This window comes from Xiphophorus hellerii, chromosome 20, assembly GCF_003331165.1.
Source record: "Xiphophorus hellerii strain 12219 chromosome 20, Xiphophorus_hellerii-4.1, whole genome shotgun sequence".
NCBI lineage: Eukaryota > Metazoa > Chordata > Actinopteri > Cyprinodontiformes > Poeciliidae > Xiphophorus > Xiphophorus hellerii.
Window position 1 is genome coordinate 20,270,941 of NC_045691.1, and position 18,233 is coordinate 20,289,173.

The 18,233-nt window shown below is 37.0% G+C and overlaps 2 protein-coding genes across 4 annotated transcripts in view; one reads left to right on the forward strand and one right to left on the reverse strand.

The window, feature by feature from the left end:
* Window positions 1–5,202, forward strand: part of LOC116710239 (RNA-binding motif, single-stranded-interacting protein 2-like) — a 41,743-nt gene extending 36,541 nt beyond the window's left edge. For both annotated transcript variants that reach the window (XM_032549159.1, XM_032549158.1), the window contains exon 14: window positions 4–5,202. The gene's annotated coding sequence lies outside the window, so the exon portion shown is untranslated. The remainder of the gene's footprint in view (window positions 1–3) is intronic.
* Window positions 5,203–8,155: 2,953 nt separating this feature from the next.
* faim2b (Fas apoptotic inhibitory molecule 2b) lies at window positions 8,156–15,567 on the reverse strand. 2 transcript variants are annotated; one of them, XM_032549160.1, is made up of 12 exons: window positions 15,381–15,567; window positions 14,385–14,433; window positions 14,231–14,298; window positions 14,063–14,127; window positions 13,908–13,961; window positions 13,774–13,824; window positions 12,149–12,188; window positions 12,010–12,047; window positions 11,832–11,919; window positions 11,633–11,728; window positions 11,337–11,390; window positions 8,156–9,181 (listed from the first exon to the last, which is right to left on the reverse strand). In XM_032549160.1, the coding sequence occupies exons 1-12, from the start codon at window positions 15,393–15,395 to the stop codon at window positions 9,032–9,034; spliced, it is 768 nt and encodes a 255-aa protein (XP_032405051.1). In that variant the 5' UTR covers window positions 15,396–15,567; the 3' UTR covers window positions 8,156–9,031. The 2 variants fall into 2 exon arrangements, with proteins under 2 accessions (XP_032405051.1, XP_032405052.1); XM_032549161.1 differs by having other exon boundaries at window positions 9,032–9,181; window positions 14,385–14,430.
* Window positions 15,568–18,233: the final 2,666 nt, after the last annotated feature.

The following is an 18,233-nucleotide window of genomic DNA, read 5'->3' on the forward strand; positions in this document are numbered from 1 at the left end:
CAGCTCCCACCAATGAGAAGCCGCAGGGCAAGAAACAAATCCAACCAAAACAGGATTAAGCTGGAAGAGATCTCAACCATAACCAATCACCGGGACTTGAACACGGATAACAAAAGGAACACGTGTGTGCCAGTGAGTGTGCTTGTTTGTACTTGTGGGCGTGAATGTGTGTGTGTCTGTATTGTTATTTGTTTTGTTTTGTTTTTGCTCTTCTTTCTTTTCTTTTTTTTTTGTTTAAGAAAAAGGACAACAATTAACTTCATCAGACTCTTCAGCTCACGTCCTCACGAGTTGACCAACCAAAGGTGGGAACCTTCTTCAAAGAAGATTGGGTCTATTTTGATAACTGAAAAAGAAAAAAAAATAACAACGTTGTTGAAAAATGTCAAAAGAAATAGGAGGGGAAGAAATGACACAGACCATTATTTTTGTGCAAGTGGTATAGCGAATTCTTATTTTTAAAAAAAAAAAAAGCATTCTGGATGTTTCAGAGTGATTCAAGGAAGAGTTGAAACACAATGTGTCTTTTATTTTTTTGTGTAAAATATGCAAACTTTTATTTTTATTTTTTTCGATGTCTGTTGTTTGACATTCTATTTGCAGCAGCAGTTTGTACAGATTTCAAAACTTTTTGCTGGTCTGATGTGTGGAGTCATTCTAACTGTGGGGGGTAAACCGTTTAAAGCTACTTCTTCTTGTTACTGCTGCAGAGATTTCTATTCACACACGCCTGAAAATAACGTTGACTGTTCATAGTTTTTGTTTATTTAGACCATAACGGAACAAAAGACAATCGATTATTTATATTTATATTCAAATCATAGTTCTATTTTTTTGGAGTTTTTAATCATTGAAGCGTACATTTATGAAAAAGAAGTTATTTAATGTTGTAGTCTTTAAAGACAAGTTAAAATGGACTTACAAATTTTGACCTTACACACTAATGGATTCTCTAAAGTGACTCTTTTGGTTTTTGAAAACTTAGTGGCTTCCAGTCGTGTATTTATCAGCTAAAAGAAACTTCAAAGTGACTTGTGTTCATTTTGACAGTCATCCTGGTATATTAGATTGCAATCTCATCACATATTTTTGTCAATGAGTAGGCATGGGCTATCATCATGTTTATTGTTATTCGATTTTACAAAGTCACGGTTTCACAATCAAACATCGAATCTTGACGCTAAAGAAAGGACAGTTTTTCAGCATATAGTGATCACTGCAATAAGTGTGTCATAGCCATAAGTAGGAACAAATTTTTAGACTTTTTTGAAAAAAGGTGTTTAAAGTAGCTATTGTTTTAAAATGAAATTTAGCAACAAACATCCCGGTACAGTCAAGCTAACACAGCAACTAACATCACTAATTAACTGGCTAACAATTGCTTGTCAGGCTCCCAATACATCTTGCTGCAAATTGAGCATATTAGCCAAAAATCAATTTAATTGAAGGTATTACATTGAAACAAAATTCCACATATACCAAGATCTAAGTGTCTATTGGTGAATAAACGGCTATGTACAGTTTTGCTAACATGACAGCTAACCTGGCTCATTAGCTAAAAATATTAGCTTGCCAGCCTCTCAACTTTTATTTATAAAGAGCCAAATGGCAGAAATGGCATAGTTAGCATAGCAGTCTCCCATGTTAGCCTTTCCACATGTAATTAACCAGCTAGCAGTAGTTTTGTCAGTTTGTAGTTTTTTTGTGTGGCCGGTTATTGTTTATTTATAATATTTACAGACCCAACATCATATTGCATAATAAAGGAGCCTCTGTAGAGCAGGGTTTTACGATTATATTCATAAAAAAATCTAAATTACTGAAGGTAGAACATTTTAAGCTGCGTTTAGCATCTTAAATTAGTTATTCGTCTTGCCAGTGTCAGGAACAAAAAGGTGCTGTTCCGCATTAAGAGTTACTTAAAGATTGCAGGCTGTTACCTTAACTGTGAGGCTTCCAAAGGGATGGCAACATTTCTAAGTACAGGATGCTTCATGTCAAATTCAGGTTAATAAAACAGAGCAACATTGCTATGATGCATTTAGTCCTCCTGCTGTCTCTCACAGCCTGTTTAAAAGCAGCTTCCAGAATGAACAGAAGACAGGACTCGATAGCTAAAATAGAAATAATAGCTTCTGAAACCTTTTGCACTTCCTAAGATTTAATTTATAAATGCTTTACTGATACTAAAGATTGCTAAGTTTGAGTCTTCTTCCCTCTGTAACAAATTCCACTCTGAAGAGTGTTGCTGTTAGCCAATTTCTCTATGCTTTTTAATTTAATTTAATTTTTTTACATGTATTAATTTTGTCTTTCAATACCTATGAAACCGTGTCATTTTTGCTCAGCTTTATATTCTCACAGGGCCCATGCCTATCTCTGAGAAGTGGTTTTAAGCGGTTTTGTTGCAGCTGCCATCAGGTATCTTTTAATTTAACCTCTGTCCCAGGGGTTAGGTGAACATGCTTTAGAAAGAAGCAGTTAGATATTATGTGTAAAAAGAGCAATGCAGTTACTAAATTAAAGAGTAGTTTAGTAAAAGTGATGAGGGAAAATTAATGAAAGACTTAGAAAATCCCACCGAATGGTTTAGTCTGATAGGAAAGGGAGTGATAAGTCTTTTTTTTTCCAATGCTGCTGTCATCTGAGTTTGATTCTGTCAGTGAGTTTTTAGTTTGTAGAAAGATATTTTTTCTGTTTTTATTTTTTTTGTTGTTGTTTCTCTTGTTTTGTTTGTTGCTGAAAAGATTTGCCTTTTTTTGTTTAAATATTCTTTGGTTAGATTTTAGCTGTAGAGTTTATCTCTTCACAGAGACTAGATGTTAGTTTCCTCTTCGAATGGTTTGAGGCTGTTCTCTTGTTCACATCAAGATTTCTCTTGTTTTACTTTCATGAAAAATTTCCGTTCCAAGCCTTGTGTCGCCTGTCTGTCCTCATATTGTATCCGAGCTGTTTGTAGAGAGCTGTTCAGAGCCGAGAGCTCAACCAAACTGACTTAAATGTTGTTCTGATCCAAGCGATTCGTCCTGCTCAGTGTAGCGGTGTTCAAATACCGGTCAGCACATCGAGTGAAGTGAAGCTTACGTCACCATGTCTGTTCAAATATGTTGACCTGTAAATTTGTAGACACCAGAACTGTAGATATGTAGATAGTAAGTAGTGGTTTTTACAAAGGACTGCTCTCCAGACCATGGAAGTGCCATTACAGACGATTCTTACAGCCTTAGTCAGACTGCAAGTCTGAATGAATTTGTGAGAGATCCAAAATTCTGCAAAAAAAAAAAAAAACTAAACATTTTTAGCAAAGCCTTAATGATCCTTTCCTGGATTTACTGCCTGATTTCTCACTGAATTGACTTTTATTTGTATATACTATGAAAATGGCAACAGGCTTCTTTGCATCCCGTCTAGTTAGTTATCACATCAGTCGCTGCTGGTTTATGCTCCTGTTTAATCATTCATCTTTCGAGGCAGATGACGTCTGCCTCAAGGCTTCACAGTTTCATTATCCTGATTCTGTCCTGGTCTTTCTTATGATATTAACTTTTAGCTGTTTTCCTGCTTTATGTTTCTGCAACCAAAGACGTAGCCATCTCCATTTTTTTTTTTTAAATACATTTTTAAAAATTGGATTAACTCAGATATTAGAAATAAGACAAGTGTGCAGTCATGCTCCAAATTATGACCACAGGTAAAGCCAATTTATTATTTCCTTTGCAGACCTATGAAGACGATGCATCTAAGAAATGTCCTCTTGATTAATTTTTTTAAAGCAATTGTAGGGTGGACTTTCCCCGTACTGTAAATAGGAGAGCTTTTGAGTGCACGCAGACACACTGGTGAATCTATGGGGGGTTCAACACACATCCAGGAGGAAAACAGCTTTTGCTCTTCATGGTGTTAAACAGACAGTTTTCAGACACAAAAGTTAGTTTTGTAAATAGCCTTTTTTTCTCTTTCTACTTGCTCTCTCTTTACCATTCTATTGTGTTTCATCTTGTGTGATTCATTGATTTTTTTTTGTTGTTGTATGATTTATGACCTGTCCAGATAACATCGTGACTATCAAGTTTTCAGATTCAGTGCACCATGAAGGAAATATCCAAATAACTGCTATTCCATGTTTTAGCCACCACTTTTAATACATAAACCGTGATATTTGAAACTATGAAATGACCATGTGTTAGTTGCAAAGCAGTGTTTATTTATTTTTTTTATTTTTTTACAAGAGAAAATGTTACAAGAAGAAGTTGTAATATTTGTAAATGAATGTGTCTTTTGATTGCATTATAAGAAAAAATAAATACTCAAACTAATTTTGTAGATAGTACACACAATTTAAGATATAAAAAGAATTTGTTGCACTTACTAATATTTCAAATGCTCTTTTAAAGAAAAAAAAAATCCATCCTAAAGTTAATTTGGTGGCTTATTTCATAGTTTCAAATTGTTTCGCTGCTAAGATAGGATTTCCAAGCAGGTGGTTTTAGGTTGTCCAGTCTGGATTTCACAATGCTACACATCTGTTTTCTCAGATATGGTTATTTTCCTAGTGGATCAGCCATCGCTTAGGATGTAGGGAGATCTTATGGCCCAATTCTCAACTTGCTCCACCTCTCTTTATGAGAAGGCTGGAGAAACCGCAGTGGCTATAAAGAACAAAACATCCGCTGTAAAGCACATGTTTATGTCTTGTTGCAGCTGCTATGGTAACATGATGGTGAAACCCGGCATTTTGTGTGACTTGCTTGTTTTGAGGGATTTACAACAAACAATACTGATTTTTATTCTCCCCGAGTAAAAGAATGTCTAGGCTCACGTCCCAGCAGATCGTCTGAAATTTTACTCTCTGCACCCTTTATTGATCAAAGTCTAGCTCAAGGTAGTATTGTTGAACTTTCCACATTGAACATTTTTGTGAAGCATTCTGAAAATCCATTGGGCTCGTAAACCTCCCTGTTTGTGAACATTTTATTATTTATACAATAACTCATTTTGTACAGTTTGTTAGTGGAAAGAGGTTTTCTATTTGGTTTATTTTGCAAATGCCACTTGGCTACTTTTGTCTTCCTGTGCCAGAGTTGCTAAATTGTCTTTAACTTGTGTTTTTTTTTTAATGATTGAGACAAGATTTTACTTTCTCTTTGATTTATCTTTGAATTTGTCAGTTTTCTTTTTATAATAAAACAACTTTTAATGTTTGAGAGTCCTGTTTTTATTTGTATGTGTAACTGTGCAGCAGTGACGTGCGGTGAGGTTCATAGCTGGTGAGGCACTGACGTCATCAGAATCAGATTTGCAAATAGATGCATAGATTGACAGCAGTTTACAGGTTATGTTTCACTTCTGCATTCTTACACATACAAACTGTAGCTCACAAAACACACATTTCCTTAAAAAACAAAACAAAATAAATGTTATTACTGTCTTACCTGCTTTGATTGAAAGTCCACTTGAGAAAACTTTTTTAGTGTTGTAATGTAGTCATCCATGTCGAAAGTCGGGATAAGCGAGAGGAAAAAAATCACTATCTCTATTATAATCTATCGCTGCACTTGACTTGCTTCCCGAATCGTTTAGCCTAGCTCGCTGTCACTTACTCGGCAGTTGAGGAGTGAACAAGACGAACGTCTGGGATCTTGAGCGCCCCCTGCCATGAGGCAAGAGAACTGCCTGCCTCACCTCGAACCTGTTCTCTGCCGTTTATAATCGCTCATTACACGAAACACGTTACACAAACACAGTTGGTGACAAAAAGCACTGTACATTATATACATAAGCTAAATTATTGGAAATAAGTTCACATATTAAATTTGTTTAAACCATTTTATTGACGCCGTACAGCAACATGCTCTCTCCGCTTAGCAGCCAGCGCAGAGCCAGGGGTTGCGCAATCCAAGGTGAGGCAGAGCTCGCTGCTGCCTCACCGGCATCGCTTCCAAGCATTTGAATGGGAAAATAAGAAAATTCAGCGATTTTGAACAAATAAAAATCGAAATTGGTGAAGCTACATGAAAAATAAATATTTTTTAGTACAAACCACCGGATGAATATAACAATTTAAATTACTTTATGATTATATATTTTCTTTCTTTCCATGATGGCTGGTGAGGCACTGCCTCACCTGCCTCCCCTGACCGCACGTCACTGCTGTGCAGAGGTGAGTAGATTAGTTCCAAAGAGAGTATTTTCACTTCCAAAAAAGTAATTGCTCAAGTAGAAGTAAAAAGTTACTGGAGTAAAGACTACTAAAGTACTTTTTTTTTATTGTCTAATTATTATTACTATTTTGTAGTAGCATAAGTCAGACACAAATCTGCAATAATAAGCAAAATCTGGTATTTTTTGAACAGTAAAATGTAAAAAATCCTTAAATTTTTTACAACATAAGGCTTCAGTAAGGCTGATAGTCTGTAACTGACGCTTAGCTTTCGTGTTCGGGGAAAAGCGGCTCGGTCGCTTCCGGTCTGTTGAAAATGGCATTTTACGCTCGGTGCTTTCAGGGCTATAGCCCAAGGTAACAATTAATGAAGTTCCTCAATCCGAAGCTCCAACAAGTAAGCTGGAGAAAAGATGTTCGCCTCGTTATACATTCACGGACACGAAGGTGAGTTTTACTTTCTTCAAACTTTGTGGCTAACATTAGCTTTAGCTTGTCCTAGTAGACAATATTCTCTGACATTTTTCTTGTAAAAATGTGCTATACAAGTATCTAAGGATTTTAATCCATTCTAACGGACAATGTTTTTACCTTATTTTGCACTTGTTCTCAAGTATATTATATGCGTTTATTGTCGTTAGTGTCAAACAGACCAAGTAATGGGGGAGATTACGGTTCGGGCTTTTTGCTTCCGAACCAAGAGGAAGCACAACAAGCCCCATAGCTTAAATGTAGGGCAGCTCTTGTGTCGGAGTTCTAGTTCCAGGTTCGAAGTTATTGCTTTTAGAAAAATATGGCCGTGTTCTTTAAGGACTTCGTGTTTTTTAGTTTTATTACTTTTGCAATAAAGGACTTGTGAAGAGCTCAAATAGGATGGTGTTTACAGCAGTGTGCACAGGCGGATCAGTTGCTCAGCTGTCTGGCTCTGGTCTGCTCACTTGTTCCCATAAACTCGCTCTTTCAGGCTGAATACAGAAGTGGTTCCATGGAAATAACACAGGACGGCTCCTTTATTTATCATCCGTCTCCCCCCGGTAGTTTTAGGCTGAAGAAGCTGATCCGGAGTGAAGGCTGCAAACTTTGCTGTGCGCCATCAGCTTTAACTGGTAGCGATTGTTTGGAAATCCATGAAAACTTAAAAGCCCATTATATTTTGAAGTCAACAATGTTCGTAATATTGCTTTATTGGCTTCTGAAATACGACTTTGTCATGGTAGCTGTCATGGTAACTCAAAGCGGAAACAAAAAAGCCGCATTTCACTCAGCGCCGTACATTTAAAGAGCCCATATAGGAAACAACTGGCAGAAAATAATATAAAAACAAGAAACAACAATAAGTATTACTTTAAGCTGTGTGATTGTTTGTCTGCACCTGTCCTTCACTCACTGAAGTGACCATAGATGGTAAAGTAGCCAAAATTTGTTCTGAAGTAAAGGTATTGTTACTTCAAAATATAATTTCATAATTTACTCATCACCAAAAATTTGCAATTTAATGTTTTTTATACTTTTTACAGAAACATTTTAGCTCAGTCTCATTGTTTTTTAATTAGTTGAATTTCCTACTGTTGTTAAAATTGGTATTAAATATCCACATTTGGATGAGCAGGATCTATTTTTTTTATATCATATTGTTTTCAATAGTTTTATTTGGATACATTTTAAGGTGCAAATTAGATAAATGAGAATACAAGAAATTTTTTTTTTATCTGTGGTGGCAATAAGATATGTTTTATATAGAATTTTAATAATTTTTGTGACTTCTTTTTTAATGTCTTAAACATGTTTAATTTCAGTCTCGTTTTTTTTTTTTTTTTGGTTTTTAGCGTTCTCTGACTGCAGCTATTACTTAAACCCTCTTTTAGCATTTGCTTGGATTAAATTAATAACCCAAAGCAAAAAAGAAAAGAGAGAAAACCTTTCAAAATAAAATAAATGTAGAGTTTACACTCTGACATCATGTTAACTGGATATGTGATCAGAAAACTTCACTGCTTTGGTTTTCACTTTTTTATTGTTCACACAAACCATACAGTGTATGTCATGAGTCAGTTTTAGTAGAGTTGGAGCATGTACACATAGCTTTAAGTTTGTAAAAAATAAAATAAAATAGTTGCATTATTCACAACACTAAACCATCCTCATTCTTACACAAGTCATTAATCTGAGAAAGAAAAAAATATTTCTATTACACCTAAAAGGCCACATTTAACATCAATTCATAATTTATATTTAAACAGATCTTACCAGTTAAAAGCCCTGTAACATGCTACACACACATTTTCCCGTGTGGTTGATGTTTGCTCACTTTTCAGGTAAAATACACAAGTTGAGGTTTCTCCGATCAAATTTCATCCATAAATTGACCGTGTACAGAGCACGGCATCTAAAAAGATTTGTAATGCTAATACAGGTACAAAAGGCCATCTACATGCTCCTTTCAAAATAAGTTGTTAAATAAAATCAGATGAATCCAAAAGAGCAGCACATCAGAGCAGATGTGCTGAAGCTCAGCCACTGACTTAGTGGTATTTAAACGGAAATGGAGCCAGTGAGTCAGCGCTGGTCGCTCTGATTGTGAGAACTCACACATTTACTGTAGGACTGCAGTCAATACAGAAAACCCACACAACGATTCCCGAACATTTAAACATGAAGGGTCAGAGAGCACTGAACAAATATAAACCACTTCCCTCAGGTGATGTGTGTCTTACAGTATGAACCAGCAGCAGGGTGGAAACACTGGGGCTACATGAAGAAGCAATAGACTGATCGGGAATCTGATCAGAGGATTCAGATATCCCTGATTTCTTATTCTGCTGCTGGGAATGGACTCTGAGCTGGTTTTGGAGGTTTTCAATGCCACACGCTTCAATCCCGGCCGGTTCCCGTGAGCTGCAGCAGGAAGCTGAACAGGTAGATGATGTCCAGGTAGAGGCTGAGTGTGGCAAAAATATATTCCTCTGGACTGATGGCGTAGCGCTTGTTTCCTAGGAGCAGCTGTGTGTCAAAAGCTAAAAACTGCAGCAGGAAAAGACAGGGAGAGGAAATAAGAGTTAAGATCAATTAAAAAAAAACTTTTCCTGCTTTGTATAAACGTTCCAGAAGTCTTCATATTACGACCACAAACTTCAGTGTATTTCAATATGTGATAGACATTAATAATCAAGTTGGAAAAAAATGATGCACGGTTTTCAAAAGTAGAATCTGTACTTAGGTCCATTTAAAGAGATCCCACTAATTAAAAGGGAAGTTATGGAGGAAATGGTGTCCACCAGTGTGTAATTTAATCTCAGTAAATGTTCTGTGAAAACCTCAGAAGTTTATTGGAGAACATCAGAGAACAAGCAGTGTCACGAAGCCCAAGGAACACAGCAGACAGGTCAGGCAGGGGATTATGGAGGCGTTTCAGAGTGAGGTTATGAAACAACATCCTCAGTTTTGCACAGCTCATATTTTAACAATTTTTTTCAGAATCTAAAAAATGGATTATGGCATAACTCCAGATTAGGCCAAAATTTAAACGATAACACTTTATTTGAAGGAGTGTGCATAAGACTGACATGACACTGTCATAAATATGACATAACCCAGTTATGAACATGAAGGAGTCTTTATGAATGTCAGACTGTTGTCACGAAGTGTCATTCAGTAAATAATGACACTTTTAATGTATAGTTGCTTTACAAGTTGCATTCCCCTGTTTAATCCCAAATTTTTACCTGCAAAATAAATGCAGGCATTTCAATCCTCCCTAACACATGATATTTATGAATTATTACATTTTATGTTGGTTATGTTAGTGATAATGTAGGTTTTATACTTGGCAACAATTGTTGCCGGTGGGAAACTGCATAGTCTAAATTACACAAATCTGGCCTATTTAAACATATTAAAACATTTAAATAATCATGAGATGCATAACCTGTTATAACAAACAATGGTTACAAGAGTCTTCAGAAATATTTTAGATACATAGAGATTCAATGCTACACCCTGCAGATGTCATTGTCTCAATGTGCCGAATGACCTTTGACCTCATTTGGTCGTTTCATCAATGAGGCAAAGTCAGGTGAAAATATTAGTATGAACAAATCTGCATCTGGGAGGAAATTCTCCCTGTTTCACCAGACCAAGCAGTACACCTTGGCTCCGTCCTAAACTAGTTTCAGGCGTGGCGTCATCTTATAACAGTCATTCAGTGCATAGGCCACACTGTGTGTAAAGGATCGCCTTTTGGGGGGGTTAGGGTAGGGAGGGGTTCAACTGTGGGAATGACAGTGATGTAGATGACATCATTTTGATGTTCCTTCAGGTCTGGAAGATCTAAAATATCTGATAGTTTTAAGCTGTGTGGGAACAGCAAGGTATAAAAAATAAACAGCAAAGCTATGGACACATAGCATAGTGCTGTCTATGTATTATGCTAGCGGCAGCAATTGTTGCCATGCTTACATTCACTCTTCTTATGATCAAAAGACGAATGAAGGGATACCAATTTCATCAGTAGAAGACACTTGGAAAGAACATATGTTCAAAATATTTTATTTTATTTTACTGGCTTCCTCTTGTACAGGTTTGTGACTAACATTTACCTCCAGCGTCACAGGCAGAAAGTAAAGAGGTCTGGTCATGTGACCTTTCACACTAGATACATGAAATTGATATTGCATAGAGTAGACACATTATTATTTTATTTTAAAACTTCAATTAGCTGGCAAAAGTCAAAACGATTGTTCTAGAGCTCCCAGAAGTTAGAAAAAATGTCTGGCAACAATTGTTACCGGTGGGATTAAATGGGTTAAAAGTCTATTAAAAGTGCCAACTTTGCATTAAAATGTCATGATTTACCAAATAATGCAAAGTTGGCACTTTTATTGAACTTTTAAAGCAACTTTGCATTAAAAGTGTCATTATTTACCAAATGACTCTTCATGACAACAGTCACAAACATTCATAAAGACTCCTTCCTAGTCATAACAGGTGCTTTGTCATATTTATGACAGTGTCATGTACACCTCTTCAAATAAAGTGTAAACTGTATCACAGTAAACACACCAATCCCACTCATCAAATATAAGAATAATTACAATAATAAACTTTATTTTTGTAGCCACAGCTACGATGACACATTAATGTTTGTGGTTGTAATATAGCAGCATTCTGACTGACTTACCAGAGTGAAGAGGATGGCTCCTATCACTGCATAGATGGCGTGTAACCAGGGAACCTGTGATGAAAGACAACCACCATTACCAAACACAGTCAGCGTGCTAATTTAAGCAGAAGACAGTAGAGTCCAAGATTATCTGCTGGGTCAATCCCCTCTCACTGATGCATAAGTGGACACAGCCAGCGGCACCTGAAGCATTAACCTGCAACTGTTGTTTAACTCATCATTATCCTCGGCTAAATTAGCCTTCTTCTAGAAGGCCCCGGATAAAAAAAGGAAAGAAAAGAGGGGTGACATACATATCCGAAGGGGACGACGATGGAGATGGTAATAGCACAGAGAAGCATGGCCATACACAGAGAGAACAGCACACCCTGGCAGGACGTTACATCAATCTGTAGCAACAAAAAAAAAAGGAAATGATTCAGTTTTTCCATCAAATTACTGCTGCCTTGCTGTTTGGATAGATGATGATGAAGCATTTTCTTCTCTGCTCACCTTGCTCTGGAAGCTGAACACAGTGACAGACAGACACACCAGAGCTGTGATTCCCAGACACAGCATCACTGACTTGGTGTTGTAAAAGCTGCAAACATTTCAAAATTAGTTTGTCTACAAACACAACATCTTACGATGAAATATATAACACTGCTTCTGCCTGGTAGGTAATGTTTACCTTGAAACAAACCCCATCATGAAGGCCATGCTCAAAGTCTTTGAAGGAAAAACAAAAGAGGCAGAGTTACGTGGAAGTGAGTGTAAAGGACAGAGAACAACATTTAGAGTTTTATTAACTCTGGGAGAAAAATACTTACAAAAAGAACTAAAAGAGTAATGTTCCAGGGAAACTGCCTCCTGTTATGAGAAAAGAAAAATACACCGTCATCCTCACCATAACATCAAATGTAGCTTTTTTCATGCAAAGTTTCCTCAGCTTCTTTAACAAAGTTACAACATATCAATGTTTATGCTTTTGTGTGCTGATATGAACATGAATCTACTTTTATGGATTTAAACAGTGGTGGGCCGTCAGGGCCTGCAAGGCCTTCTCTGCTGGCCTAAAAATATCTGAATCACAGACTGATGTTAATTATATTTTGTCCATGAATACGTATTAAATAAATCCAAATGGTCTGTCCGCTTCCTTTCACTGCTAGCCCCCTGGTTGCGCTGCTTCCAGACGCGTATTTTCATATTTAAGAATTTAACCAATCATATTTCAGCCACTATTTGTTGCGAGGGTCAAAGAAATCTGCCTGGAGACCTTCACAATCCGTTCCGCGGGTCCTGCAGCATAAAATAAATGTCGATCAAACTGTTGCTTCAACCAATCAGATTTTGAGTTGGCGACACCAAGGCCCTCTAGCAGGCGTAACGTCACCGTATTCACACGCTCTGATTGGATAGTCAAATAGCGTAGTAGCCAGAGCTAGCAAACTGCATCTGTAGCGAGCTGCACAAGCAAAGATATTGTTGTGTTGATTTAATAGCTGGTTTGTCAACCCACAATGGGTGAAGGACGAGAAGAAATGGATTTGGTTGGAGATTTACTGTCAAAGCCATTTTCAAGACGGACTTTTCAAGAAAAGCTGGACATTGTTAAGCAAGGTCGGGCAACTCCGAAGCTAGCAAGCCTGTCACAACCGGGAAAAGGATTTGTCCGCCACTTTCAGTCTACTAACTAAAACTTATGCCAGAAATACGACAGGGCAGGCTGGACTTTCAGCATTAGCTTCGACGGCGATAGAAAAGGACTTCTTCATGGAACTGAAACGCACGGATAATCTGCACAACAGAGTAATTGAAATCTTCTTGAGGATGGATTTTGTGTACAAATAATCAGGATTTTTGGTGAGTAAAATGTTGCTACATTCCTAAATAATATTGCAATTTTATCAGGTTATTTTTGATGCTTTTTTTATGTGTGTCGCAGCTGTACCTGCAGTAGAAGTTTTATAGCCACAAAATAGTTATTGAGGGTTGGATTGATTCAGACGGAGCACTACTGAAGGCCTAGGTGTGAAATGCACGGCCCGCCACTGGATTTAAATCATAGTTGCATTCTAGTTGCATTGTATCTAAAGATATATAGATTTGCCTAACTTAGCCCTTTAATGCCTAATGTATCATTTTTGGTACAATTTTACCTCTTTAACAAGGAGTTTGCTCAAAACCCTGCTGCATTGGGTAAATATGTTGCTAAATGCACAAAATCCTAATTAAAAGGTTAACCCTTATTTACTGTAAGTGTGACCGCAAAAGTGTCATGTATCAAATATGATTAACAATATGAGAAGGAGCAAGCTAAACATTTTAGTATGGCATGAAAACTGAATCACTAAAATAAACCATTAAAGTGTCAAATTAAAAAGATAAAAATCACAACACTCTAATATGTCAGGACTAGGCAATCATCATTTGGACTGTAAACAGAATTTACCTCAGATCTCCGCAGCAGGACAGAGCAATGTAGGTTGCAAAAAACATAATGCTGTAAAAGCAAGAAAAAAAAAGTTAATCAATCATGTAAACAAGGCTGTGTGAATAATGATGTAATAAAGTATTTTTACTCACTAAGATGCCATGTACAAGCTGGGGTTGGTCTGAATATAAAACCTCACGGGTGCGCTGAAAAGAAAACATCGGTTGTCTAGATTCGGTTGGATGTGCATCAATAAATAAGAGTTCAGATCAGCAGAACAGGAGGAGGAAAAATGAGACCAAATTACCAAAACGTGAAGAGACAAACAATCCCGACAGTCACAGACAGCTGGAGCATGAGGATGGCGTAAACCTACAGAGAGACGAGCACTTTGTCAGATTTAGGATTCATTTCATTTATTTATTTTTTTCAGTTTATTACGTTGCTTCATTTGATTCAGTCTGCATTCAGTCACCTTTCTGATGAAAGTCCTCCTGATGGTCTTATCATCCCAGGCAAACTGGGCCTCCATCTCAGGATAACCTGAGGAAAAGAAAGGACATATATTATCATAACCATCTTCCAGCTGCACCATTGCATCGTCTGCAGAGACGGTGTTAGTTCTTCACCTGCAGTTGCTTCCTGATAGCTGGGAGGCTCATTCTCATTCCCCACCTGCTGGGATACAGCAAGAGACAAGCGGGACCATTAAATCCTGGCATCATCCCACCTGCTCTCAACTCACCGGGGGTTTTAACTCTTGAATCTGTCTGGGAAAAGTTTCTATGAGTAATTTATGCAAAATGCATCTGGCCTCACTTGTTAGATTAGTTTGAAGGTTCATAATAACCTTCATGTAGGCAAAGGGAGGCCAAACAACAAAAGTGAGGTGACTTTACAATTATGGCTGATATCCTCACAGGTGTAACGTCACCTTGATGCTTGATTTGACGTGCCACTTGTGTTTGCAATAATGATATAATAACAGCAAAACGTTTTAACCCTATGATGTTATTTTTGACATGTTTATTACTTATAACTGCAGACCAAACAAATGAATTTCCTTAAAAAGATGCTGTACTGAGTAAATATGTGGGTTAATATAGTTCAGACTTTTTTAATCCATTTTCCTTTTAGAACGTTATAACATCTCTTTGAACGTTATAACGAAAGTGACAATTTGAATGCATCTGTATTGATACAGAATCTAAAGCATTAGAAGATATTTTGACTCTACCAGTTTGTTTATTCAAACTGGTGAAAAAAAAAAAGTTTTTAAGGAAATAAGACGAAAGTAATAAATGAAAACAGAAAATATAGAAACTCAAAATGCACATAAATATTCGCGGTGCGAAAAGTGCAGCAGCATCGGTGCGTACGTGATCACGCTTACCACTGATTACAAACCTTGTTTCCCTCATAACAAAAAGGATTTTTTATTTTTTTTTTTTTTTAAAAAGGACTTTTCAAAGCAAAAAGGACTTCAGCAAAGAGATTCTGCATTGATCAGCTCAGATTTTGTAGTTTATCAAAACATTTCTTTATCCACATGCACACCCCATTCATGACGACATTTTAAAAAAATATATATCTAGTTCGATGTGAAACAAAAAGACCTTTGATACCTTTGACTTTTTCATGATTCTCCCTTCGTGCTCCTTTCAGCTGCAGATGCTGAGGAAGGTTTCAGCCTCCTGTGGTGTTTCTTTTCCCTGTTTTACACCAAGTCGGTTTGCCACTCGACCCTCGTCGTTTTGTGGCTCCCTGTGGCTCCGAAACACGCTGAGAGTGTGAGCACAGACGCTGTCTGTGGAGGAGTTGACGCTCTGAATTTGAGCGGATTACACAGCTTTATAGGCCTACGTTAATCTCTCTCTAACCCTGATCCTTCTCCAACCCCTTCCACCCCCGTTTGCCCGGGCCTGATCACCTCGCTCTATACTCTCCAGGTAGACCCAGAGCGCTGGGATCCAGCACGGTTGGACCAGTGCGTTTCGCCAAATACAAGTGGTTATTTATGTCCCTGACCCTCTTAGCTGAGTTTAAATCTCTAATTGTTTTACTGCTCACCAGATAGTCTTAAATGACTTAAAATACTGAACTACACGAGCATGACATAACTGTTCTACTCCACAAAATGTAAGCAAATACCGATTTGGATACCACTTTACAATAAGGCTTCTCTTATAGATGGCTAATAAATAGTTTATAGATATGTTATTAATTAATCTATAAACACTTTATGAGTTATTAATAGCTATTAATGCATTAATTAAGGGTGAGAAACGGACAAAATCTTCCGGTTTCTTGCCAAACAGTGAGCCGAGTCTGTTCACCTCTATATTTTATCCAGAGTTGTTGTACTAAACATTTCAGACTACCTTGTAAGCACAATAAGCATTTGTAAACATATTTTTTTAGCATATAATCTCCTTCTCACACTTAATTATTGCATAATAAACAGTAATTATTTACTGTTTATAAATTAATGGATAACATAGCTATAAACTATTTATTAGCCATCGATAAGGGGAGCCTTATTGCAAAGTGGTACCCAGATTTGATATTCATATCACCTTTCACATTAATGTTTAATACTATGGCATTGAGATAAAAGAAATAATCAATGCATGATGGTTTTTTTTTTTTTTTTTTTGACTTACCAGTGCACATTTTGCTCCTTATGTTTCACAGTTACTGTCAAACATAAACTGATATCTGCAGTAGTATTTATTGGCAAAGTTTCACCCTATTTCTGTCAGTGTTATTGTTGTCGATGTTTTGCAATAAAACCTTAAAAAATAGCCAGTGTGGCAAAGCGGGAAAGGAGTCCAGCTTGAGACAGATTCTGGAAAGTTTAATTTTAGCATCTTGTAAACAAATGACATCATGTTTTGTGTAACAGACAGCTTTGGTAACAGGCACGACAAAGTAACGGGTGTGAAGTTAAGATCATTATGAAGTTCACATTAGGAGATTTACCTAAAAGGATTCTGCTTTTGTCTGCTTGTAATCCTTTGCACTGTGCTTAAACAACCATACAACAAAAAAGAAGAAAATATTTGATATTATTTTACATGGTAGTACACTTATAATAGTATAAGTTACAAATATAAGAACAATGATAAATACTATTATAGGACCTAATATGACCTAACATGATTTGGAATGGGGCTGCACAGTGGCGCAGTTGGTAGCACTGTTGCCTTGAAGCAAGAAGGTCCTTTCTGCATGGCCGGGGTCTTTCTGCATGGAGTTCGCATGTTCTCCAGGTTCTCCGGCTTCCTCCCACCGTCCAAAAACATGACTGTCAAGTTAAATGGTCTCTCTAAATTCTCCCTAGGTGTGAGTGTGTGTGCATGGTTGTGTGTCCTGTCTGTCTCTGTGTTGCCCTGCGACAGACTGGCGACCTGTCCAGGGTGAACCCTGCCTCTCACCCGAAACATTAGCTGGAGATAGGAACCAGCACCCCTCCCAACCCCACTAGGGACAAGGGTATTAGAAAATGGATGGATGGATGGTCTGGAATGAAACTCGTCATAAAAGCTCAGTCTTCTGCTGTCCTCTAGTTTGTCCACCAGAGGACAGCAGAAGAAAAAAGAACCCAATCCAGATCAAGGAAGCTTGTGTGTTTTTTCCCCCATTAATGACCATCAGATGGCAGCAGAGGATAATCAAGGCATCTCGAGGTTTATTCTCTTGTAAACTGGCAGTTGGGATCAAATGAAGGTATTTAAATTAATATGAATTGAATTAATTTAAGCTTAAGGAAAAATTATTTGAATTAGTTTAAGTTGAAATGGCATCAATTGAAATAATGAACTGAAATGTCAAGAATTAAACAGAAATGGATGCAACTGAAACCAAATGGATGTAATAAAGCTGAAGTTAGACACGTCCTCTAAATATGACTAATATAAAATATTACTTGAGTCAAACTTTATTTATTCACACACATAGCCACAAAATGTGCGGTACATCAGAAAATAAAGCGCTGTTGTTGTTATAAATTATGTTATTGTTGTATGAATCCACTGCACCAGAATTAAAATGACTGTATCTAAATCTGAAACGTGTCTTTTCTATTCCGGTCCTGTCCAGCAGGTGGCAGATGAAGACCTAAAAATGCCCTCATGGGTCAGCTTATCACTGCTGAAGATCACCAGTAATGTGCTCTAATGCAGAAATCTGAATTTAAAATAATTATTGTAATAGCACCTGTCTGTTTTCTATTACATTAATGAATGTTCATCATTCAAATTAAGAACTGTATTACTTCTAAAACTATTTTTTTTCTTTTTTCTTCTCCAATCCATGTCTGTATGAGGAATCACTGACTGATTCTGGTACTTAGATTACTTAAATGCTAAAGTTTGGTGCAGTCAGGTGACATTTCCCTGATGAGACTGCCAATCTGCTTTCTGTAGAAACGCGTACATGTATCTGATGGTATACTACTTAAGGTTTTCGTCATTTCC

Coding starts and splice junctions, on each gene's coding strand:
- faim2b (XM_032549160.1), bottom strand. Junction 14,299..14,384: donor CTATCAGGAAGCAACTGCAG/GTGAAGAACTAA, acceptor TCTTTTCCTCAG/GTTATCCTGAGATGGAGGCC. Junction 13,825..13,907: donor AGCTTGTACATGGCATCTTA/GTGAGTAAAAAT, acceptor TTGCTTTTACAG/CATTATGTTTTTTGCAACCT.